The 23,633-nt window shown below is 45.3% G+C and overlaps 2 protein-coding genes across 4 annotated transcripts in view; one reads left to right on the top strand and one right to left on the bottom strand.

The window, feature by feature from the left end:
- Nucleotides 1-215: 215 nt before the first annotated feature.
- On the bottom strand, nt 216-15,161 carry MARVELD3 (MARVEL domain containing 3). Of its 2 annotated transcripts, none has more exons than XM_081512553.1 (3): nt 14,593-15,161; nt 11,831-11,958; nt 216-1,828 (listed from the first exon to the last, which is right to left on the bottom strand). In XM_081512553.1, the coding sequence occupies exons 1-3, from the start codon at nt 14,976-14,978 to the stop codon at nt 1,191-1,193; spliced, it is 1,152 nt and encodes a 383-aa protein (XP_081368679.1). In that variant the 5' UTR covers nt 14,979-15,161; the 3' UTR covers nt 216-1,190. The 2 variants fall into 2 exon arrangements, with proteins under 2 accessions (XP_081368679.1, XP_081368680.1); XM_081512554.1 differs by lacking the exon at nt 216-1,828 and adding an exon at nt 5,784-6,645 and having other exon boundaries at nt 14,593-15,138.
- An 11-nt stretch (nt 15,162-15,172) lies between these two features.
- The window catches only part of TAT (tyrosine aminotransferase), a 47,064-nt gene continuing 38,603 nt past the window's right edge, over nt 15,173-23,633 (top strand). Inside the window, exon 1 of one of the 2 annotated variants that reach the window (XM_081512544.1) lies at nt 15,173-15,878. The gene's annotated coding sequence lies outside the window, so the exon portion shown is untranslated. Of the gene's footprint in view, nt 16,134-23,633 lie in introns of both variants that reach the window. The other variant, XM_081512545.1, reaches the window with a different exon arrangement.

Here is a 23,633-nt window from a genome sequence, read left to right as displayed (position 1 = left end):
CAGTCTGAGATTTATGTCAAAATTTCTGTTTTTAGAAATGTACTAAAGATTCGGTTTGAATTTATTTAGTCTCATGAAAATAAGTTATGAAAAAAGATGACAACCAGAAAAAAACTATATAATAAGAACATGCGTTATTTCTAGTTGCATCCCACACGAACTGAATATCTGAGACTAGTTGTAAAGTATAAGAACAGCTATAAAACTTTAGGTTAAAATTATCAAAAGAACTTTATTTTTGAGATTCTGTGTTAATGAACTGTTACATTTTGGAAACAATTCAGGATCATGAAGAATTTATAATTAACCTTTGAAGGCCTAATCTGTAGGTCACTGGAAGGGATGCAGAAATAAAGACGCCTCCAATATACCTGTATATTCCAGGAAAATCATCTGCTTTATCTTTGCATTCAGCTGAATAACATGTTTTAAGTTTATGAATTATTTCACTGTTTGGAGGCCTCATATTTCAGGAAATGATAAAATCTTCCAGGAAAATGAATTCCAGTCAAATTACTTTATAAAGAAACTAACCTGGAAATGTGGCAAAAACCATCTTTGAGCCCTAACACAGGAATCCTGAGGAGGATCATGCATGCTAAAAGTACTTGCCTTCAGTTATCAGGGATCCAGCCCCCCATCTCTAATGGAGGAAGTCTTCCTGGGGTCATGGCACACTATCTTATCTAGTGGGCAGGAGAGTTTTCTTCTAGGAGAGAGTCAGAATGGAATTACTCGTTTGAAATCTAACCACACAAAGGCTTTAAAATCATTCCCTTGGGATCATATACAGGGAGAAATGGCATGTTTTTCTTAGTGACTTTAGTTCAGACAGGCAAGATATTTCTACTGCCTGCTACCCCTGACGCGTTTTCATCTTTCAGAATTCCTCTGGCTATTATTTAAGCTATTATTATTACCTTACCATTTGGCAAGAGAGCCAAACCATAAGCATATATGCAGACTTCCCAGTGTTGTTCTTTGTAGCAAAGGTGGAGGTACTTTTTGCATGCTCTCAGCCAGCAAACACACTGATGGAAAATGGGGTGATCATTTAGCTTTGTATTGGTTCCAGAGGGAGCATTTATAAAAATCAAGTATGTGAAAACCACATATGTATAAAGTGCGATTTTAATGGACCCATCTTTTTGAGAGAAACAAGGTAGGCTGACTTTAGGTTCCAGTGGATCTCAGAGTACTCCAGACCATACGTATTCTGGTGCATCACTGTAATTTCTCTGCTGTTCCTGGCTGTCCTTGTACTGCTTCTGTTCTCGGTAGCTCCGCAGGGCCAGCACCATGCTGGCGCCATACATCACCACCAGAAGACAAGCAAAGGTGGCAGCTGCCCCATCAGTGCCTGACAGCTGGCAGTTCATCCAGGTGAGACCCTTGCGGGCATAGACCCTCTCTCTTGTCCTGCAAGTGTCTGTGGCATTGATCTGCAAGGCTGCGTGGAGGTAAATGCCGATGCCCACGCAGTAGCCCACTGCCCCCAGGAGGCTGAAGGCGGCCTCCAGGAGGAGCCACTTCCCCGGCAGTTTGTTTAGACTCTTGGCTCCTTGGAGTAAAACACCCAAGGTGAGGACACCGAGCCCCAGAGAAACAGCCACGCCGCCGTATATCAGGGGTGCCCGGAGGATTGTGTACTTCTGGTCCAGCTGCCGAACCTGCTCCAGCTCGGTGCCCTCAAATGGTGAGTAATAGTTGTTCCCAAAGCCGCCGCCACTGGCAAAGCTAGCGCTGAATCCAGCCAGGACAAAGTAGGAGGCCACGATACACATGAGAACCATCCCATTCAGTATCACCTCCACTATCTGTATCACACCTAGGAGGAGAGAGATGGGGGATTTAACACTGACATCACTTACCCAGGAAAGCTCCCTAGGTCAGACAAGAGAAATACTATTGGTGACCTGATTGTGAGGACACAGATTCAACGTTAACATCCTTGGTTTTGGGGGGGTTTTTGGTTCATTTTGGGGGGCTTTCTTTTTGGCTACACCATGTGGCACGTGGAACTTTCCTGACTAGAGATCAAATCCATGCCTCCTACAGTGGAAGCATGGAGTCTTAACCACTGGACCTCCAGGGAAGTCCCTGTTTTTTATTTTTTTTTAGTACTCATGTTTGAAAAATCAAAATGCCACTGTGGAAAAAGTTTTGGCAAACTACACATACACTTACCATCTGACCTTACACCTGTACCCCTGAGCATTCATCCTAAAGAAATGAAAACCTAGGTCTACACAAAAACACGTGCATGGATGTCAGAGCAAACCCAAATGCCCTCCAATGGGCAAATGGTTAAACAATCTGGTACAGCCCCCGCCGAGGGGAAACTCTACTCAGCGGTGAAAAGGAATGAGCAGTTGATACTTGGAATAGCTCAGATGGATCTCAAGGGATTCATAATGAGTGAAAAAAAGAAAAAGCCAGACTCAAAAGGTTACATACTGTATGATTCCATTTACATAACAGTCTCAAAATGAGAACAGATTCATGGTTGTCAGGGGATGGGGATGAGTGAGGGTGGGGGAGGGGAGGGGTGGGACTGTGAGTGGGGGAGCCAGAGAGATGCCTGATGATGGGGTAGTTCTGCAACTGACTGTGGTGCTCACATGAATCTACACGTGCGATAAAACCTCAGAGACCTACACTCACACAGATGGAAGTGCGTATAAAACTGGTCAAACCTAAACAAAAGCTCTGAAGATTGGCAGAAAGTTTCTTGGTTGTGATACTGTACTATAGTCACTGTTGGGGTAAACTGAGTTCATGCCACGCAGTGCAGTACTGTGCAGTATTAGCAGTGTTCCGTGAATCTGTAATTATTTCAAATTTTAAAGTTTTAAAATAATAGAAATGACATAAAATGTTGTAAGCTGAAAATAATTCACGAATGTCACTGTCCACCCTGTTCTCTACCCCCAACCACTTTCAGTGTTTCCTAATACAACTTTCCAGCGTTCCTTTATGCAAATAAAAATACTCAAGTCTGAATTTCACCCTCCCCACCCAGCGTCATAGGGAGCACACCATACACACTGCTCTGCATCGTGCTTTTTTCATTGACTCGTCCTACAGATGTTTTAGATCAGCTCCGACAGGGTCCTCGCGCCCTGTGACGTGGCCTCCAAACCCACCTGTGGGTGGACCAGTCTACTCAACCAGGATCCTATTGCTGGATACCTAGGCTGTTCACCTGGGGGGTTCTTACAAGTTTAAGAAACCCACAAATGCCATAAGGCAGGAGACACCAGCAGGTGAATGCATATAAATGTCATCTTGTCCAGAGTCACCCTTCACCCTTCATTTCTCCCTGAAGGGGACCTCAGCCTCTCGTGAGGCATATTCCTGGGAGAAGGTCTCCTGTGGTTCCCTCAGGTGTCAGGGATAACAAAGAGGAAAGCATAAGAACTTACAGTGGGAGTGCAGGCTCACTTCCCTGCTCTTTGCTGCCTTGTGACCGTGCCCAAGTCATTGGCTCTAAGCCTCAGATACTTCATCTGACAAATAAATGAAGATAATGCCTTCTTTTGTCTGTCTTATCCCACAGGGCTGGGGTGAGGCCCAGATGAAAGCAAGTATGTGAAAATACCTGGAAAATCATAAAATGTTATGCAAGTGGATGGTGATGCTACCTAGTAACATTTATAAAATGAAAGAGGATTAGTAAGAGATTTAGGAAATGGGACAAGTTTATGAAAAGCATGAATTCCCAGAAATCAGAAAAACCCTCTAATACATAAAGGGGTACCACAGTGTTTATAATTGAGCAACTAAAGACCAGTGTGTATAAAGTACTTAGGCAACCGCTACTGGGCTTGCTGATTCCATCTCCTGCTGGGCCCACACAAATTCCAAGGAGGTCCACAGGACAGAAGTAGCAATAATTAAGGACTCTGAGAGTTGAGAAGCTACATTCCTCTAATTTAAATCTGAAAATAACATCAGACCAGAACTGCATACTCCTACCCCAGGCACCACAAACTACTGGCTACTCTCTCCCTACAGAGAGAATTGACCCAGAGATCATTCTAATTCATAAGGAGTAGCTATCTCCCCTAACCATACCTTTCTCTGCCTTGGTTTTCCTTCTGCATGCAGTTAATCTCTCACCCTCTGAAGGGAAGCAGGAATGCTGTGCTAATACAAGATGTAGGCAGCCTGAACCTCTCCTTCTGGGACAGATTCTGCCAAAACAGCTGTCATAATACACAGAGCACGTATCTGCCAGCCTGGAATGGAATATATCTAGATCTTGTCAACCACTCCATTGACTGCAACAAGCAAGCGGAATAATGGTCTGTTGCCAGGTCCAACGGAGAAGGCAATGGCACCCCACTCCAGTACTCTTGCCTGGAAAATCCCATGGACGGAGGAGCCTGGTAGGCTGCAGTCCATGGGGTCGCTGAGAGTCGGACACGACTGAGCGACTTCACTTTCATTTTTCCCATTCATGCACTGGAGAAGGAAATGGCAACCCACTCCAGTATTCTTGCCTGGAGAATCCCAGGGATGGCGGAGCTTGGTGGGCTGCCGTCTATGGGGTCGCACAGAGTCGGACACGACTGAAGCGACTTAGCAGCAGCAGCAGCAGCCAGGTCCAATGATGAAGAAATATGGCCACTCGCTATTACTCAGAGCACCAGCCAGGCCTACCTGGCTTTGCTGAAAACAACGAACAAGTTCAAGTATTTCCAAGCATGCGGTTAGTGCAGATTCACAGACATCAGGAGAAAAGCAAAGAGTGGCCTACTAGGAGCCTGGTGGGCCTCAGTCCATGGAGTAGCCATGAGCTAGACAGGATTTAGCAACTAAACCACAACCACCACTAGAGCTAGCACTTAGGGATAAGCTGTAGAGGGAAATGAAAATTGAAACAAATAGATTTTTGTTGTAAAATAGCATCTTTTTTGGGTGAGGCTGCTTTTGTGGCTAATCAAATTAAAACTCCTCTCCAGAAGCAAATATCGTTAATACTTTCTTATATATTCTTCAAGAAGTTTTCTAATCATATACAAGCAAATATATGTATTTCCTTTTGTAAACTGAAATGGAACTCACCTTTTAAATGTGCCAAGTAAGGAAATAATATTATAAATGTAAAGAGAACCATCACCTCCAAATCAAAATTTTTTCTTTGGATTTTTATTGGTGTCACATAAAGCAAAGAACATATTCACTTGTACCAAGAATATATTATAGTGGGCCATAAGTCCTAATTTAACATTCAGTAAGAATCCATGAGGTTGTCTGGCCAGAAGTAGCATTCTTCTGCTGGGAAAGATTTTACATTCTTTGATTCTGGATGGATCCTGAATTCTGGTTGTTGAGTTGAATACATCGTACAATGGTACATTTACAAGAGGTACAAAAAATGTATTGAGCTTTCAAGGCCATTGTAAGGGGGCTTGTTAGAATACCTCTTTTGCAACCCAGTGAAATAATCTGATTCCTCTTTCTTCAGCCCACGTCTCCTCCAACTTAAATCTCACAGAAGTGGTCTCCCCAGCATCCCCACCCGCCCTCACCCACAGCATTAGGAAGTGAAGAACCTAGAGTTCAGTGAGGAAAAAATCTGAGGCTAATCTGCTTGAGACAGCTGTGTTTAGAGGACTTAAGGCTGAAATGTTTTTTCATGTCTATGTGGCTTTTCATGAACACTGAGGATAAGGTTCTTCAAGTACCCTTGGTTATTTCCCTTTATTCAATCAAAAGTGCATTTTGCCACAGCACATGCCTTTTCCTTGTGGCTCCTGGGCTCTGGTTTTGGTGTGTTTTTATTATTTTATTTTCATCTTTGTTTTTTAAAGTCATTTTGGTCAGTCCCTCACCAACAGAGAGCTCCAGAAGCAGGGTTTATTACATCAGGCGGTGCTGTTCCAAGTACCCTGGAATTCGGCCCAGCAAACCAAAGCTAGACTGTTTACCTCCTGAGGGCTGGCAAGTTCTACAACAAAGCATTCCACGAAAGACGGTAGTTCAGAGTAACTTCCATCACTCAAGTTTGGCGGAATGTTTTAAAAGCCTAAAACTCCAACATTTCTGCAGGCTTCTCCTTCAGCTTCCTGACCTTTTGGTAACCCCTGATGGCCAGCGCGGCCCCCACTGCAAAGACCCCAATGCCCAGGGCAGCAAAGATTCCAGCACCAATGTCTCCCCCATGGAAACTGCAGCTGAAGCCACTGTATCCTTTGCTCTGGTACAGCGCCTCCCTCTCCTTGCACACGGAAGAGGCATAGGCAGCCGAGAGGTTGTGGAAATAGAAGTACAGGGCCGGGATGTATGCCCCGGCAATGAGCACATGCAGCACACCTTCAATCACCAGCAGCAGGGGGCAGTGCCACGGCACCCGCAGAATGCCCAGGGTGAGGAGGAGGCAGCAGAAGGCCACGAAGGCTCCGCTGCAGGCCATTGCCACAGTGACCGTGGGCAGCTTTAGCTGGTAGAACTGAACATCCAACTGCTGCGCTTTCTCCCCATCAGCACCGTTGAAACCACTGTAAGCCCCTCCATAGTGGTAGTAGTAAACGCCCCCCAGGCTGGTGATGCCCGTGTAGCCCCCCGTGGAATTGTAAGACACAGAGCTGCAGGCCAGGATCAGCAAGTTCAGGAGAACCTCCAGCATTTGGCAGCAGGCTGCAAAAGAAGGGCGTGTTACCATTTTGAGAGATGCTGTTTTACACTTGGAGACTTCCACCTCAAAGCTTATCTTCCCCGTGGCAGTTCACGCCACAGCCAGCTCTTTATTCTGCCCCTTGGAAAGCTTAAGCAGCCAAAGCTGCAGGATTAGCACTAGATGGTAGGAGGGAACCGGGGCCTCCAGAAATGATGTCAGAGATACTTTGGACTGGAAAGGGTAACTCTCAAAACAGCAAAGCAGCCGGTCCAGGTGGCTGCAGGACGATCAGGGGAGAAGCCAGGCCAGGGAGCAGGAAGAAAGATGTTGTTTATGGAAGGCAAGAAGATTCTCTGCCCTAGTCCCGCCCTGCCACAAAGACTGAAAAAACAGTTATGTCCTCTTTAGATGTTTTGTGGCCATCTTCAGTTTGCTTCCCTTGTGGCTCAGCTGGTAAACAATCTGCCTACAATGCAGGAGACCCCGGTTTGATTCCTGGGTCAGAAAGATCTGCTGGAGAAGGAATAGGCATGCCACTCCAGTATTCTTAGGCTTCCCTTGTGGCTCAGCTGGTAAAGAATCCGCCTGCAATGCAGGGGACCTGGGTTCAATCCCTGGGTTGGAAAGATCCCCTGGAGAAGGCAAAGGCTACCCACTCCAGTGTTCTGGCCTGGAGAATTCCATGGACTGTATAGTCCATGGGGTTGCAAAGAGTCAGACACAACTGAGCAATTTTCTTTCAGTTTGGAAGAGGAAACTTCTCCAAGTTTGAACAAGATTATAACATAGTGCTTAAAAATTATAATGAAGTCAGAAAAAAGCAAGGAAGTTATCCATCAAAATATTAATCATGGCTCACAAGTACTGGAGATAGGAAAGATTAAGTTAATTAATTGCTGAATTAAATATAATTAAACAGTAAAACATAATTTACTGTTCTTAGACTTTAACTCAAGAAGTAGTGGCTCAGATGGTAAAGAATCTGCCTGCAATTCAGGAGACCTGGGTTTGATCCCCGAGATGGGCAGATCCCCTGGAGGAGGGCATGGCAACCCACTCCAGTATTCTTGCCTAGAGAATCCCATGGACAGAGGAGCCTGGTGGGCGACAGTCCATGGCATCGCAAAGAGTCGGACATAACTGAGCCACTAGCACTTTCACTTTCAAAGAGCAAATCTGGGCTGTGATACTTTTCCAGAGCTGGATTTTTTCAGGATCCTTGGCTGGACAATCAAAGAGCCCCAGCTTTTCTACTAAAGCTGGCTGCTTTCCTTAAAGTCAGTTTTATTGTGATATACCTTATACACAACAAAATGACCCACATTAAGCACACAGCTTGATAGAGTCTGACAAATGTGTATGCCATGTAATCATAATCAAGATATAGACTGTTTTCATCCTCCCAGACAGTTCCCTAAAACCCTTTGGGGTCAACCCCTCGCCCTCCTCCTCAGGCCACCACTGATCTGCTCTCTGCCATTAGAAACTAGGTTTGTCTTTCTCGCATTTCATGCAAATGGAATCATACAGTTATGTGCTCTTTGGTGTATGGCTTCTTTTTCTCTTCATAATACAAAGCTGGCAGTTGTATGTGCTGGCATGGTTCTAGTGGGTCAGCTGACTGTAGGATCAGGCTGTTGCATCCCCCTGGCTTTTTCAGAACCAGATTTTGGGCCTGGGTCCAGTTGGTCTAGGATTTCCCTGGTGGCTCAGTGGTAAAGAATCTGTCTGCCAATGCAGGAGACACGAGTTCGATCCCTGGAAGTTGGGAAGATCTCCTGGAGAAGGACGTGGCAACCCACTCCAATATTCTTGCCTGGAAAATCCCATGGACAGAGGAGCCTGCCGGGCTATAGTCCATGGGGTCCCAAAGAGTCAGCTAAACAGCAACCACCAGGTGGTGTAAGCATGAACGTGTGTTACACGTGAACATTTGCTAATTGAAACCAAGCACTCTCAAGTATTATGTTTACACTCTGCCATTCCCCCTCCAAAATGCAAACAGCATTACTGTTTTATTTAATTATAAAAGTAACACACACTGATGGTAAAAAAAAAAAAAAAAGAAAGAAAGAAAATCTAGATGAAACAGAAACATAAAAATGATCTAAAGTCCAACCAATAAAACTGGAGAAGCCACTGTTACCATTTTTTTTTTTCTTTTGGACTTTTCTGCCACATGTGCATAATTTTTGCTGTTTATTTGTTTTTAAATAAGAATAGGGTTCTCTTCTCTCTACTACTATATAACCCATTTTTTCACTTAATATAGTATGAACAGTTTTTCTACCATAGCAAATATAAATCTACTTATATTTTTAAAGGATTATAGGATGCCATAATGAATTTAAATAATTTCAATGTAAAGGATATTTAGGCTTTTCCCCGTGTTTTGCTATATGGGAGCAGATATATGCTATGTATTTCCTAATAGAGTTTGGAGAGGACAGAGCCTCCACAAACTGCTTATTCCTGTTGTAGCTTTAAATAGAACCAGAGAAATAAATAAATAAATAAATAAATAGAACCAGAAAACAATCACCAGGGATGGGGGAGATGTCTGGTAGCACATCTTTAAAAATAAAAGCCCAGAGCCTCTCTAGGCCTTACTCACCCCTTAAAGGATCTGGCTCACTGAGTCAGCACCTCTCTTTTAAGAAGCAGTTATGTATTTCAGGTCATTCAGTCCTCTGATTCTGGCTGAATATTTCAGATCTGTTAATGAGTTGACACTCTTAAAGTCAGCCATGGTTTGAAATCTTGACATAGGCTCAGTCTCATAAGCACTGGGTAAGGATATTGAGAATACAAGGGTACTGGGGTATTGAGAATGCAAGTTGAGGGGCAAAATCTCCACAATTGTCCCCCTGAACCTTTTCAGCATGGTTACAAGTCAATGCCATAGGCAGTGAGAAGCCATCTCAGAACTAAACCTCTAAGGTCTGAATGACAGACAACACCACTGACTACAGAGATTATAACATTTAGAGAGAGAAATTACATTTTTAAGGATGGTTTGCAAGTAAGGCTGCAAGCTGAATGCAAACATTACCTTTAAAAAAACCACACACACTTTCCTTGTTACACTGGCCTAATTCTTCTCTTATGATCTTTTCCATTATGATTTGAGCAACAAAGGTCTAAAGGAAGAGGAAAAGGACAAAAAGGAAAAGGAGAAGCTGCCCCAAATGCAAATCGGAGGGAGCCAGGAGGAGAGCAGGCGATGTATCCCCTTCCCAGGGAACCTGTAACTCCTCACCATCCCTCCAAATAATAAACCCATAGCACAACCTATACACACACAGGATTCCTAGTGATCTGAAATGCACATGTAACATTTGTACTTGCTTATTATCTGATCTTTATCCTCAGCCTTTAAAGATTTTGGTAGCTGAGGAGTCTTGCCCAAAACCATGAATTCAGGGCTTATCTCTTTTTGTCAGTGTTCCACTGAACTTCCTAAGGGTGACTCAGCCCAAACTGCAGGATCTCCCTAAGAAGTCAGAGCCACAGCTGCCTCCCCTCATTGCCCGTTTGCTGGTAGAGGAGGACGAGATTTCACCGATAAGGAAAAGAAGTCACAGAAGATCTAAGACAAGGCTGAAATTCTTCAGGTGACCTTTACCCAAGTGTGCCTTTTCTGCTGAGACAAGTTCCTGGTGTTCAATGACTGCTGCTCTCAAAACAATGCAACGTTGTGTATATATACGGGTCTCTGTGTGTCCAGAAATCTTTATAAGCCCTCATTTGTTAGCTTCTGACTGCTGAGCCATCCTTTCACTATCTTGATTCAGAAACCCAACCTCTAGGCCCAAAGCCAAATAACCAGAAGCAATCAAAGCTAAATCAGGGGCCTCAAACTCAGCCCTTTCCTCTCTCTTGGTAAATCAATCACCGAAGAAGAATACCTCTAGAGAGAAACCTGTTAAACAGCCTCTGACTTGTTCCTACTATTTATATCATCAAGAAAAGAAGGTCAAGCACATAAACCATATCAGGCCTTAGTGTTAGGCTCTAAGATTCAATTCCAGGTCTTCCACTTCACAGCTGTGTGACTTTGTATAACTTACTGTATCTCTCTGAGTCTCAGGAGTTGTTGAGAGAATTAAAAACAATGGGGTGTGCCAACATATGTAAACTAGAGTAAGGATTTTTGTACCCGGATTACCTAGAGCTCTTCAATAAGAGTTCTACGTAATCCTATAACAACGTATCTCACTGTAATCATTCTAAGGGACACTTTCAGGTATAAGTTTCACGATTTCTTCCCCTCAGGCTGAGAAGTTTTCCCCTTAGTCATAGGCAGCTGAGGTAAATTTCTCACCAAATCATGTGAGCCATAAGGACTCACCCTGACAAACCTGATTTTCTTCATCGTTGGCAAGGCCAAGCCTGGTGCTAGGGTGGGAACTCTAGAAAACCACATTTGAAGCTGACACATGATATTATTTAAAATCACAGTTCTTCAAACTGTGGATTCTAAGAAGTATGTTTTTTTTAAAATATTTAATTTTATTTTACCTTTATTTATTTGGCTGTGCCGGGTCTTAGTTGTGGCACATAGGACCTTCAATCTTTGTTGCAGCATGCAAACTCTTAGTTGCAGCATATGGGATCTAGTTCCCTGACCAGGGTTTGCACCCAGATCCCTTGTACTGGGAGTGGAAGTCTTAGCCAGTGGACCACCAGGGAAGTCCCTTAAGTGTGTTTTTTTGTTTTTAATGACACATAACAGGATAGAAGTTGGTTCATGATGTGTGTGTATTTCTTATTGTGGGTTTCAGTCAACAACATTTAAAAGCCATGATGGCATGTTTGGGCATCAGATCTCCTGTCCTGTGGCATGAGTTCAACCTGTCTGCCATCTCCAGGTCATCTTCCCTCTCTAGTTCTGATCACCTTGACTGATGAGCCCCACTCTGACAGCTGGCAGCTCAGAGCTGGCTCTGCCTGGAGGTCCATCTGCAGCCTGAACACTGCAGGCATGGCTGTCTCACCACCCCTAGGCACGTCTGAGAAGAAACATGGGAAACCCGGCCACCTGTTTTTTGTTTTTTTAGAAAATGTGATCCTCATGCGGGTATGAAAACAAAAATGCTAGGAAACCAAAAGGGAAGTCTGCTTGAATTTTTGCCCCACCAGCTTGGACCCCTTCCAGGACCACCAGCAAGGGTAAGCAAATGGTCTGCCTTCAAAATGGCTCACCTCTCCCGGTGCACAGGTATCTGCACTTGTGGCATTCCAGGAGCCCTTCAGCCTCTGACTGGTAATATACCACTTCCTGTAGTCCAGGCCGGGGGTTTGAGAGTGGGTATCTCCCTGAAGTGAGTTCACTATAACCAAACACATACGTGGCCGTTAGCAGGCTTCAAATTCAATAGCTTGGTCAGTATTAGAACTCTGGACACCTCATGCTGTGCCCAGAGATTAAAGAATGCACAGAACAGAAAATCTGTCACAGTTTTCCTACTCCAGAGAATTTTCTGGCTTAGTGGCTCCACAGGGTGTTCAAACACTTGGCCCAATTCTGCTAAGCATGTCACTTATCCCAGTAATTCTGAGCCCTACCTCTCATGCTGGCTTGTTGGCCTGCTGGGGAAACGGGGAGGGTGGCTATTGAACAGGTAGCTGGGAACCACTTAGGGGAGCTTTTCAGTTCATTGAGGACGGGCTCTCTTCAAAACTAGTTTGCATTCACAAGACTGATGTCCAGGCTGGCATTCTCTTCCTTCCCTGTTACTTTGGAAAGAGGTGAATCAGCAGTAATTCTCTAGGCTCTGGTGGTACAGACAACGTTGGACATCATAGCTCTCCCTCTTCTTCTGACAGCCCTGGCAAATTCTATTCTGCTCCTTCTCCTCATGCTCTATTCCCAACCTTCCCCATCACTTTATCCAGCACATCCTGGGCTTTTGTCCAAGACTCTGTGGTGAATGGTGGGGGCTGCATTGTACTACCTGGGCTCCATGTACCTTTTGGGTTCGAAATCCATAAAGTCTAAACTTTAAGCACAGTGCAGGAGGGCCCTTGTTCATCACTCTCCACTCACAATCTCACCTTTACAGACCCAGCCATAGTTAACTGCCCCTCTCCCTGCCCCAAAAGATGATCTGCATTCCCATGCCTCTAGGTCACCGTGAGAGACAGCCTCGAGCTCCTTCTCCAGAACTCAGCTTTGAGTCTGTCTCCTCCGGCAAACATTCCAGAGCCCAATCAGGGCCCCAGCTCAGTTCTCTCTGAATCGGTTTCCCCTGGAGTAGCACATTTCACATGTGCTACAAATTGGCCTGTTTACTGGTCAGTGTCCTATGGACATCCTGAGTAGACCTCTGTAGTCCCTGGCCCTGCCTTCCATCCATTAAATACATGCTTGTTATGTGGAGGAGAATCAAATAAATGGCTTTTGATTTTAAACCACCAACTATCTGTGAACAAAAGAAGCAAAAGTATTGCCTTCACTAGCTTTGGGGCTAGTAGGGGTGGTAGTGGTTGTGGTGGTCAGGGAGCCCAGGACACCATTTTAAAAGGAAATTTTAAAAAGAAGTTGTGGCTTCTCCTAGGTCAGGCAGTTGTAACACAGTGTGGCTTTAGGTAGGGAAACAATGGCCAGTGCCTGTTACTGTAACTGGGCACACCCTTTGTTACACCTTGGCTAGTTAGTTCTAGATAATTTAACATAAACTCAGGATAGTAGCTTTCCCGCTACAAGCCCAGGGCCGGGGACCATCGCGGCGGCGAACGAAGAGTTTGGGAAAACTCCCGGCAGAGTCGGACGCCGGACGCCGGACGGACGCAGGACGGACCAGGCGGCCGACCTGGGACGCGGCCCCGCCCCCCTGGCCCGCGCCGTGGGAAAGAGACTGGGCTAGAGAGACTGGGCTAAAGCCTCCAAGTCCCATAGCAGACAGGAGCCTGGACTCCTCCTAGGAATGAGGGCAAAAGCCAGGAGATAATCATCACTCTAGTACTTGCCTGTCTCCTGGCATCTAATCCGGGCATTCAGTAATATTTGTGGAGTCAGGACATGCAGTGGGAAAAGGACCACTTCCCTAGAGAAAGAGTGGGGCCTGGGAATACTGCCTCTCCTTCCTTCCTTCCATCCTTATCCTCTCTCCCAGCTCACCAAGTCTTCTAAAACATCATGATGCTGTCACTCCACAGGCCTTGTGGGAACTCTGTTCTAAAAACAGGGATGGCAAAATTTGTTCATTCAGGAGGGTGAGGTCTGAGACAATCATGGGATTTGAACGAAGCTGCCCAGAAGGACCTCACTGACAAAGATGTGGGAAATCTCTGCCCTTCTGCGCAGAGTTTTAGGTTCATTCAGTTCTTTGGCTAAAAGTCTAGCTTCTCCCAGCTGTCTGGTTTTGAAATACATATAGCCCTGGAAGAGGTTACACATTAACGTATTAACTTTTCACTGGGCTGACTTTATTAGGCCTGGACCTCCAGGGAACGGGACTTTGGAGGGGGGGGCTGGTTTTGGAAAACAGGACAAGGGTCTGAAGCCTCAAGGGGGCAGTCCTGTGACTGTGTGTGTGTGTGTGTGTGTGTGTGTGTGTGTGGAGGGGGGTGTCAGGGAGGAGCCTCGGATTAACCCCACCCACTCAACCTCCTTCCTACTCCTTCCCCTTCTGGTCCTGCAGTCCTTTCTTCTCTACCTGGAACCCTGGCCCTGCCACTTTCAACTGGGTGTGGGGAGGGAGTGGAGAGGGGTAGATGGGTCTCTGCTTTGTCAACCGGGTTCAGGTCAAGAAGTGTGTGTGCGGGGGAGGGGAGAGGGTGGTGGTGGTGGGCCCTGTAAGGCCTTCCTTCTCTCCTAGGTCACCTCTAAAAACTCAAAAGGGAAGAATGGCACTTTCTCTAAACCCGCTTCCTAGGACAAGTAGTCAGGACCGACCGCAGGCGGGCCTCAGACCCAGGCTTCCCCAGGGCCGAGATCGAGGGCGCCCGCCGCCCCACCTCACCTTTCTGGTCCTCGGCGTCCGAGGCCCTCCTTCCGCAGGGGCGGCGGCTCCGGGGTTTCCCACGGCGCGGGCCAGGGGGGCGGGGCGGTGTCCCAGGTCGGCCGCCGGGGTCCGTCCCGCGTCCGACTCTGGCGGGAGTTTTCCCAAACTCTTTGTTCGCCAACGCGATGGTCCCCGGCCCTGGGCCTGTCCTGGCGCGGCTCCCGGTTCCTCTCCCTGTCCCGGTCCCCGTCCCTCCGCCCGCTCACGTTTCTCTCCCTATGCCGGTCCCCGGCCCTGTCCCGCTGTCTCTCGGGGTGGCGGTCTCGTTCCGGGCGGGGATGCCGGTGTAGGTCCCGCTCTCTCGGCCGGGCCCGGGACTCGCGAGTCCCCGACGTCTGTTCCATGGCTCGGTTTCGCGTCCCCGCCCCGGAGCGACCCGAGGGCAACAATCCACAAGTTTCGACGGCAGGTGGCCAAGCCTGGGGGCGGGACGCTCACCTGCGCGCACGCGCACTAACCCCGCTGCGGCCCGGGAGAGCACTCACCTGAGCACCCGCGCCGGCTGGGGGCGCAAGTGGGCGCGGCCCGGGGTCTGGGCGCGCGTGAGCCTGGATTGGGTGCGAGCCTAGAGCGTCGTGCAGCTTTACACACTGCAGACGCGACTACCGCCCGCCCGCCGTGCTTCGTCAGCCCTGAGATATCTGCACCGTGACCCCTCAAGAGGGGGGCCAGGGGGACTGTGCCCTCAACTTAGCACCTTGGGTTTGCTTTCCCAGAGTTTTCCCATCTGCTTTCTCCCTCAGCCACTCAGCCAGCCACCCAGCGGTTGTCCTCATTCTCCCTCTCCTGCTGTCGTTACAAGTGTGTTGTAGGGGACTTGAGGCCAATTCATCCACTTATAAGAGTCCAGGACTTATAAAGATTTTTTTAAAATGATGACCCACACAGAATTGACAGATTTTTGAGAGTGGGTATCAAATATCAAATCAGGATATTTTAAAACGTTAAATTGCTGTCTGTTAATGAATTATTTCAACAAGTATCACTGTGAGCGGAGTGAGGCGGGGATGAGATGAGGCTGAGAAATGAAGCAGGAGCTGGTATAGGGCCTTCATGGTGAAGAGTCATGTTCAAAGAGCAGCGGGGAAACTTTGACATGTTTTGAGCCAGGAGAGTGAGTTCCTGATTTGCTCTGACTTACGTGTTTAAAAAAAATTTTTTTCGGGCTTCTGTGAGGAAGATGGACTCCGTGGGCCCAAGAACAGAGTCAAGAGATGAGTTAAGAAGCTACTGAAGCATTCCAGGTAAGGAGTGATGGTGGCTGAGTTGATGGTGTCAAGTGGACAGATGTAGGTTGAAGTTTGGAGGAAGAACTTAAAAAATGAGTGGATGGAGGAATCATTTACTGAGAAGGGAAGACTGGAGAGAACCAGGTTTGGAGAAAATTGGAGGGTTTCATTTTGGACATGTTGAAACCACAGGACCTCACTTGGTCCTTAATGAAGCTCAGATTCTTTATGTCTCAACTCAGAGGGAATTCAGCAAGCGAGAGGCGATAGGTAAGAAGTAGATTTATTAATATAGAATGCTTATGAAGGATACAGGTGAGCAGGCAAGAGGGTGCTCCTTCAGGAAATAAATGGGCTAAATTTTTATAATCAAAGGAAAAGTAGGGAAGAAGAGAAGACTACCTTCTTCCTCTTCCTTTGTAAAGATATTTCAGGAAAATAGGACACTAGAGGATGATCAGGTCCCAGGTGAGTTCCTGGGATGGGCCACCAAGTAGTGGTCCTTGGCTTTGCACAGGAAAGAATTCAATTCAAGAGATACACACTCCATAATTGAGAGATAAAATTGAGAGATACACATTCCATAGGCAGAATGCACTTCATCTCAGAAGGAGAGAGCAGCCCCCAAATATGGGGTGGTTAGTTTTTATGGGTGGGGTAATTTCATAGGCTTAGGAGCAGGAAGATGGTTCAAACTATTTGGTGGGGAGAGGTGGGGATTTCCAGGAACTGGGCCACTGCCCACTTTTTTGCCTTTTATGAACTGTCGTGGTGCATGTGCGTGTGTCATTTAGCGTATGTTAATGTAGAACAATAAGCATATGAAGACATTCAAGGTCCATAGGAAAGAGAATCTTCTGCCATCTTGGGCCTGGTAGGTTCTAACTAGTTTTTGTCATATCCTCAATAGCTATGCCATTCATTCTTTTAAAGGTTGTGCCTTGCCTCCTTCCCTCCTGTCTCAGTGTTAAATTTGAGATGGTATGCTTCATCCATGTGCCCAGGTGCAATGGAATATATGAAAGAATCTGGAGTTGGGTGGTGGAGGGGAGTAAAAGGACTCCTCTAAGGAGAGAGGGAGTTAGAATAGAGAAGGGCTTGGGCAGAGCTGCAGGAAAAACTAACATTTAGACTTAAAAAGCAAGAAGATTAAGAAGTGAGGCTGCTGCTAAGTCGCTTCAGTCGTGTCCGACTCTGTGCGACCCCATAGACGGCAGCCCACCAGGCTCCCCCGTCCCTGGGATTCTCCAGGCAAGAACACTGGAGTGGGTAAGAAGTGAGGAGTGAGGTAGAAAATCCAGGAGAGTGGGGTCGCCAGGCCTATCTACACAGACATCATCCCCCATCCCACAGATGTGCTCCTATGAGCTCCAGCAGCCTTGCTTCCCAGAGTAGAGAAGATGGGCCAGATCCTAGGACTGTCTACAAATATTTATTTGAACAAACCCTGTTCTGAGCCCAGGACTGCTATGGCTACAGAGGAGTTTTGTGAACAAGCAGACACAGGATGGTTTGTGAAGTGTCAAGGTCCTTTCTCTGTCAAACCTTCCCTCTGGAAGCTTCTTTTGGAGTAAACAGACCCCCATACCAGCTTGTCCTTTTGTTTCATTTGTTTTTGTCTTATTTTGTATCTTTACATTAATAAGCTAATTGTTATTTTGCCACATTTGTTCTGCAATTTTATATATAGCTATAAAATCTTTTGATGAAACATATAAGTTTCAGACACATGAGTGTCCCCACTAAATACTTGCTTATACTCAACTTGAGTTTATTGGTCATTTCCTTATGATTAACTTCTAGGTTAACATTTTGGCATGAATATTAAAATAGGTGATGCTATATCCTTCTTGGTATGTTCTATCAGGAGGCACAAGATGTCAGTTTGTCCCACAATTGGTGATGTTAAAGTTGATCACTCGGATAAGGTAGTATCCATCAGATTCTTCATTTTAAAGGAAGCGTCCTTCCATTTGTGTTTAATAGCTTTGAGACTTTACGTTCCTTCTTAACCTTTCTTGCCTGGATGAATGATTACAATGGTGGTTGCAAAGTTGTGTTTTTTAATTCTATCAATCCTTCTATATTTATTGATTTATTGGCATTTTCCAATAATGCAGAACTTTCCCTTCCACTTACTATGATCAACCTGCAGAAGTAGTTTCTATGCCCCACCCCAAATTTAGTTCTCATGTCAAGACTGATGATGCCAAAAATGCACCAGTGGGGTATATTTGTTGCTTACATAATGAGGCTTTCTGGTGAGAGCAGAACAGATTCCCAAGTAGGCTTGAGTAGACTTGAGAAAGCAGGAAGGGGTGACTGGCCTTGGGGTTTTATTGTGATTAGGAAATAGATCTGGGGTGAAGATTCTTGTGTGTTCACATCAAGAACCTGCCTCATGTGAACTTCTGCCAGTGTCAAGGGCTTACCTAAGCTTTCTTATCAGCTTTCTCAGATGTGGGGCAGAAGGGGCAGGGGACTGGTGGGACTTGAAAAATGTCAGTAGTCAGAGTCAAAAATGGTGTCAGACTATTACATTAACTTGATAGACTTAATTTTTCCCTGACAATGTGTCATAATGTATTAATTTTTTCATACTTGACATTGTCCAAATTTGGCTAGTGGGAATCCTTTCAAGCTATCTCCAGTGTGCTTTTGACATGAGGAGAAATATGCTGATATGCTCATCAGTCTTTGTGGTTTCATCTTGTGCCTCTTGGCCTGATCGGCCTCTTTCTTGAAGCACTCACTTTGCTTTCTCTCCCTCTCTCTCTTTTTTTTTGAGCTCACTTCTCTTGATGTTCCCTAATTTGGAGAATGCTCACTCCTGAGCCCCACATCCCCATAGGAATGTTCTGTTAACATCCACAGAATATCCTCTGTTCCTTCGAGGCTTGTCAGAGTTAGATTATAAGATGGGCTGGATGGGCCAGCGACCCAACATAACAGTATCTTAAACATGATAGAAAGTTATTTCTCTCTTGGAAAAATCTGAGCCCATTTGGTGGCTCTGCTCTGTGAAGTTCTGGGAAGTCTAGGCTCCTTCTATGTTGTTCTATCGCCCTTCCAGATGCTGCCCTCTTCTACAAGCTCCAACATGTCAACCAGGGGCATTTCAGCCCACAGGAAGGAAAGAAAATTAGGGGTTAGTAAGGGCTCTTCTCATTTCTTTAAGAGTGAGGCCCACAAGTTGGAGACACCACTTTCTGTTGACATCTTGTTGGCCAAAAGATAATCACATGACTGTAGATAACTGCAAAGGAAGCTGGGAAGTGTAGCTATGTACCCAACTAAAAATTGGGGCATAAAACTATGAGGGTGAGGAAAGAATGGAAAACAGGAATTTCATCTGTTGGTCTCAAAATTTGAAATTATACATTTGTTTATGCTGTCTATTCCTCTCTCTAGTCTGTCAGCTGCCTGGGAAAATGCCTTTGCCATCATGCATGGCACACAGTTGGTGCTCAATAAGTAATTGTTAAATATTTATTTACTTATTTATTTGGCTGCACTAGGTGGCACACTAAATCTTTAGTTTCAGCATGTGGGATCTAATTTCTTGACCAAGGATCAAACCCAGGCCTCCTGCATTGGGAACTCGGAGTTTTAGCCACTGGACCACAAGGGAAGTCCCAGTAATTGTTGAGTAAATAATATTAGTTCTTAGATGAATTTGTCTACTCAGGAAGATGACAGGGACCTTATATTTTCCATGGCATCTTGAATAAGGTTTAAGGTGGCATAAGGTGCATTAAGAGTAAAACAATCCTAATGTATGTAATTTTTCTTAAATCCATCAACAACACAGGTAAGGAAGAAATAAGTAAATAAGTGAGGTATTTGAGAGTTAAAAATATGATGCTCATTATTTAATTTAAAATTTATGTCCTTTTATTTTAGTTTTTGTAGAAGATTTGGAACCGATGCCCTGATCTCACTTTTGCCTTAAAAATGTAACTTTGGTTACATTCCTTTGGTCACTCCACTATTATTTCAGGAATGCTTGGTTAGACATTATGCATATGGTAGAAGGTTTAAGGGCAGGGGCCCTTTTCTGAGGAAACCCTCTGAGTTTTCACCTAAAGCAAAGAGCACAGTAGCAGATGGCTGAAGAGTAGGGAGAAGGAAAATACTTGCTATCGGTGTATTAGAGATGATATTCCAAAAGAGGTAAAATGACAAGTCTTATTCAGATATAAAATGACTGCATGCTAAAGATTTTATTTAACTCAATAATCACTGAGGGAATCAGCCAATGTTACAGCAGGTTCGGTAGAAAATCTGAAGAACAGACTCATTATAGATCAGGAATAAGGAAATCAATGTACAAAGGAGGAAAAACTGATTTCTTCCAGAGAGGGAAAGGAAAATCAATTGAACCTCCATCAAACAGGATAGAATTTGTATGTCTACAGACAAGAATTTTCTTTCCATCACTATCAATTACCCGCAATACACAGAGTTCTAAAAAATAGTTTTCTACTGAAGCACAAATGAAAAGGCATTGCCTTTGCTTGAACTGGAAAAGTGGAAGGCTGAAGCATCTTAGAGATCTGAGGGGTTGGGAAAATGTTGACTATGGAGAAATAGTAAAACACCAGTAGTTCTAAGGCTTGAGATGGAGCCTGGGTGTCAGTAATTTTCAGTTGTTCCATGGGGCAACCCATTGGCAAACCAATCTGTTAATACAAATTAGCGTTCAACTCTCCATCCTAAAAAAGCTTAACATAAGAATAATCCAAATAGTTAACCTAATTTTTTTCTTAAGAAATAAACATTTGTGTTGGTTTTGGGGAAATTCTATGGCGTTTGGTGGCAGACAGTTTGCTTGCCCAGTTCTAACTCAGAGAGGTTTCATTCGGCTCCCCATAAGGGAGATGGCCTTTATGTGTGTGGATCAGGGGACATCTGTGCACATTCTCCGCGTGATCTTATGGCTCCCTCTCCCCCTTGGAAAAGATCTGTGCTTGTCAGAACCCAGGCTCAAGCTCAGGTGGCAGAGGGGACTTCGGAACTGGTTAAGCCTGCAGTGAGGGCAGATCTGGCCAGCAGGGGGCAGCAGAGGCCAAGGCTAGGGCTGCCCACATTTACTATACACCCTCTTCCTGGGCCTGGGTGACTGGACTCTCATCACAGGTGGATAGAAAGGATGCAGTTCAGTTTAGTTCAGTACTTCCTGAACTTTGCCTATTACATAAGTGACCTCTGGAGGCTACTTAGACTCTCTGTGTCCAAGTGTCCTCATATGCGCAACAGGGATAATGATACCATTTCACAGGATTAAAGCAAATATATGTACAGCAACTTGACTCAGGAGCTGGCATATATTAACACTATAAAAATTTTAGCTGTTATTATTGTCATTGTTATTGTTTATAAGTTACTGTGGACTCCTAAGTGAGCAAGACAGTTAGTTACAGAGCTTATAGCTTAATGAGAGAGGAAGTGAGGTAAACATTGCGGGTTTATTTATTTATTGATGACTGTGCCAGTCCACATGCAGGATCCTTGTTCGCTGACCAGAGATGGAATCCATGCTCCTGTCCTGGGAGCATGGAATCCTAACCACTGGGCTGTTAGGGAAGTCCCCACATTGTGTTTGACTACGAAAGAAGAGATGTGCGTGAGGTGTGTTGAGGGAGTATGAGGCAGAAGTAACACAAAAACAGCTTTCCAGAGGGAGTGCCTGAAGAATAGATAAGATGGAGGGGCTTGGGGGCACCAAGGCAGGGGACAGCCTTCCAAAGAGGGCACGAAATGGAAAGCGGGCAGATCTGGGGAGCTTGAAGTTCAAATCCTTCCATTTGGACCATTAGGAGTGAGAGAGGCTGCTGCTGCTGCTAAGTCGCTTCAGTCGTGTCCGACTCTGTGTGACCCCATAGACGGCAGCCCACCAGGCTCTACCATCCCTGGGATTCTCGAGGCAAGAATACTGGAGTGGGTTGCCATTTCCTTCTCCAGTGCATGAAAGGGAAAAGTGAAAGTGAAGTCGCTCAGTCGTGTCCGACTCTTAGCGACGCCATGGACTGCAGCCTACCAGGCTCCTCCATCCATGGGATTTTCCAGGCAAGAGTACTGGAGTGGGGTGCCATTGCCTTCTCCGAGTGAGAGAGGAAGCAAAGGGAAAAGAGACAGAAGAGACAGACAGGAGCCAGACTGAGAGAAGCCTTGAAAGTCAGCCGTCAGTTCTTGGATTTAACCGCTATGGGTCTGTGGTTTCTGAGCAAGTGCACAAAACCCCTCCCGCACTGAAGGGAAAGAAATTAGAACTTCTGCTTAATTTGTAAATGCTATTTCTTTGGGAATTTTTTTTTCTGTACTTAATTCATTATATACAAATACAAGCAATATATTTTTACAGTGGTGGAAGCTATTTTCTAGAAGGGAGAGACTTAATCATACCTATGGACTGAAGAGAAAGGGGATCAATAAAGGCATGAAAAACAGAAACGATGTCTCTTGTATAGAACTTCAGGGCCTGTTCTCCTGGAAGCACCTCCCCACTTCCCCCTTCACCAGAGAAATTCCTTCTCTTGTCAAAAATACTCATCTTTAAAAAATTTCTTTTTATTTTAGTTTCAAAAGTATGTATTTATTTGTCGGTGCTGGATCTTAGCTGTGGCACATGCAATCTACAGTCTTCGTTGGCTTGCAGGATCTTTAGTTGCAACACGTAGGATCTAGTTCCCTGACCGGGGATTGAACCTGGGGCTCCTACATTGGGAGCATGGAGTCTTAGCCAGTGGACCACCAGGGCAGTCCCTTAAGTGTGTTTTTTTTGTTTTTTGTTTGTTTTCAGTGACACAGAATAAAAGTTATCAGTGCACTTGGACCGTCAGGGAAGTCCTGAGAATCAGTAGTTTTAGGCAGGCCTGTAAAACAATGTCCCACGTGACGTTGAAGACATACAATTATTTTTTCTTTACTTCCAAGTGTTAAATCATTTTTCTATACCTCATCCACAAATATCCATGTCTCCAGAGGAAAAAAGAGTTGTCATGGGCAAGCCTGGTCCTTTTGAACCTGGAGGGACTCCTCTTGATGTAAGCTGTCCACTTGCATAATTAAGATGTATCTCTCCCATAATATCGACCATTTCCTAAGGTTGCAAAGGCTGTAATTCCAGGCAGGTTAGAGTTTGAGCCCCAAATGTGGGCCCACCCAGATAATTGAGACTATTTTCCTTATTTTAATATCCTTAATTAAATCTGCAAAATCACTTTTGCCGTGTATTGCTGACATATTCACAGGATCCAGGGAGTAGGATGTAGACATTTTTGGGGAGGGACATTATTCTGTTTACCACACTATGGGTCAGAAATTCAGCAATGACTGGGCTGGATGGCTCATGGGTCCCCCATGAGGTTGTAGCTGAGTCTATAGTTAGCCAGGTTTTAATCCATCTGTTCCAAAGGTTGATTACTCACAGGGTGGCAAGTTGATGCTGCTGTTGTCAGGAGGCATCAATCATCCCTAAGTGAGGCTCTCCACCAGATTGCTTGGGTGTCACCATGACATGGCAGCTGACTTTTCCCAGAGCTAGAGATCCAAGAGACAAAGGTGGAAGCTGCAGTGCCTTTTTTGACCTTTCCCTTGAAAGTCATACAGTATTCTATTGGTCACACAAGTCAGCGCTTATTGAATGTAGAAGGACCATACCAAGGCTTGGCTACCAGAAGGCAAGCATCACTGGGGCCATCTTGGAGACTGGCTATCCTAATGGTTTTCATCACTCATCTTTTGGTGTATAGTATCTGTAAGAATTTT

This window comes from Giraffa tippelskirchi, chromosome 7 (genome assembly GCF_054371585.1).
Source record: "Giraffa tippelskirchi isolate mGirTip1 chromosome 7, T2T-mGirTip1v1.2.pri, whole genome shotgun sequence".
Classification (NCBI taxonomy): domain Eukaryota; kingdom Metazoa; phylum Chordata; class Mammalia; order Artiodactyla; family Giraffidae; genus Giraffa; species Giraffa tippelskirchi.
This window is presented reverse-complemented; position numbering and strand designations above follow the sequence as displayed.

What these genes read in the sequence shown, in the direction of transcription:
- MARVELD3 (XM_081512553.1), bottom strand. Translation starts at nt 14,978, where the DNA reads ATGGAACAGACGTCGGGGACTCGCGAGTCCCGGGCCCGGCCGAGAGAG. An exon ending in GGACGCCGAGGACCAGAAAG is followed by an intron (nt 11,959 to 14,592) that starts GTGAGGTGGGGC and finishes GTTTGGTTATAG; the next exon opens with TGAACTCACTTCAGGGAGAT. An exon ending in ATACCTGTGCACCGGGAGAG is followed by an intron (nt 1,829 to 11,830) that starts GTGAGCCATTTT and finishes CTCTCCTCCTAG; the next exon opens with GTGTGATACAGATAGTGGAG.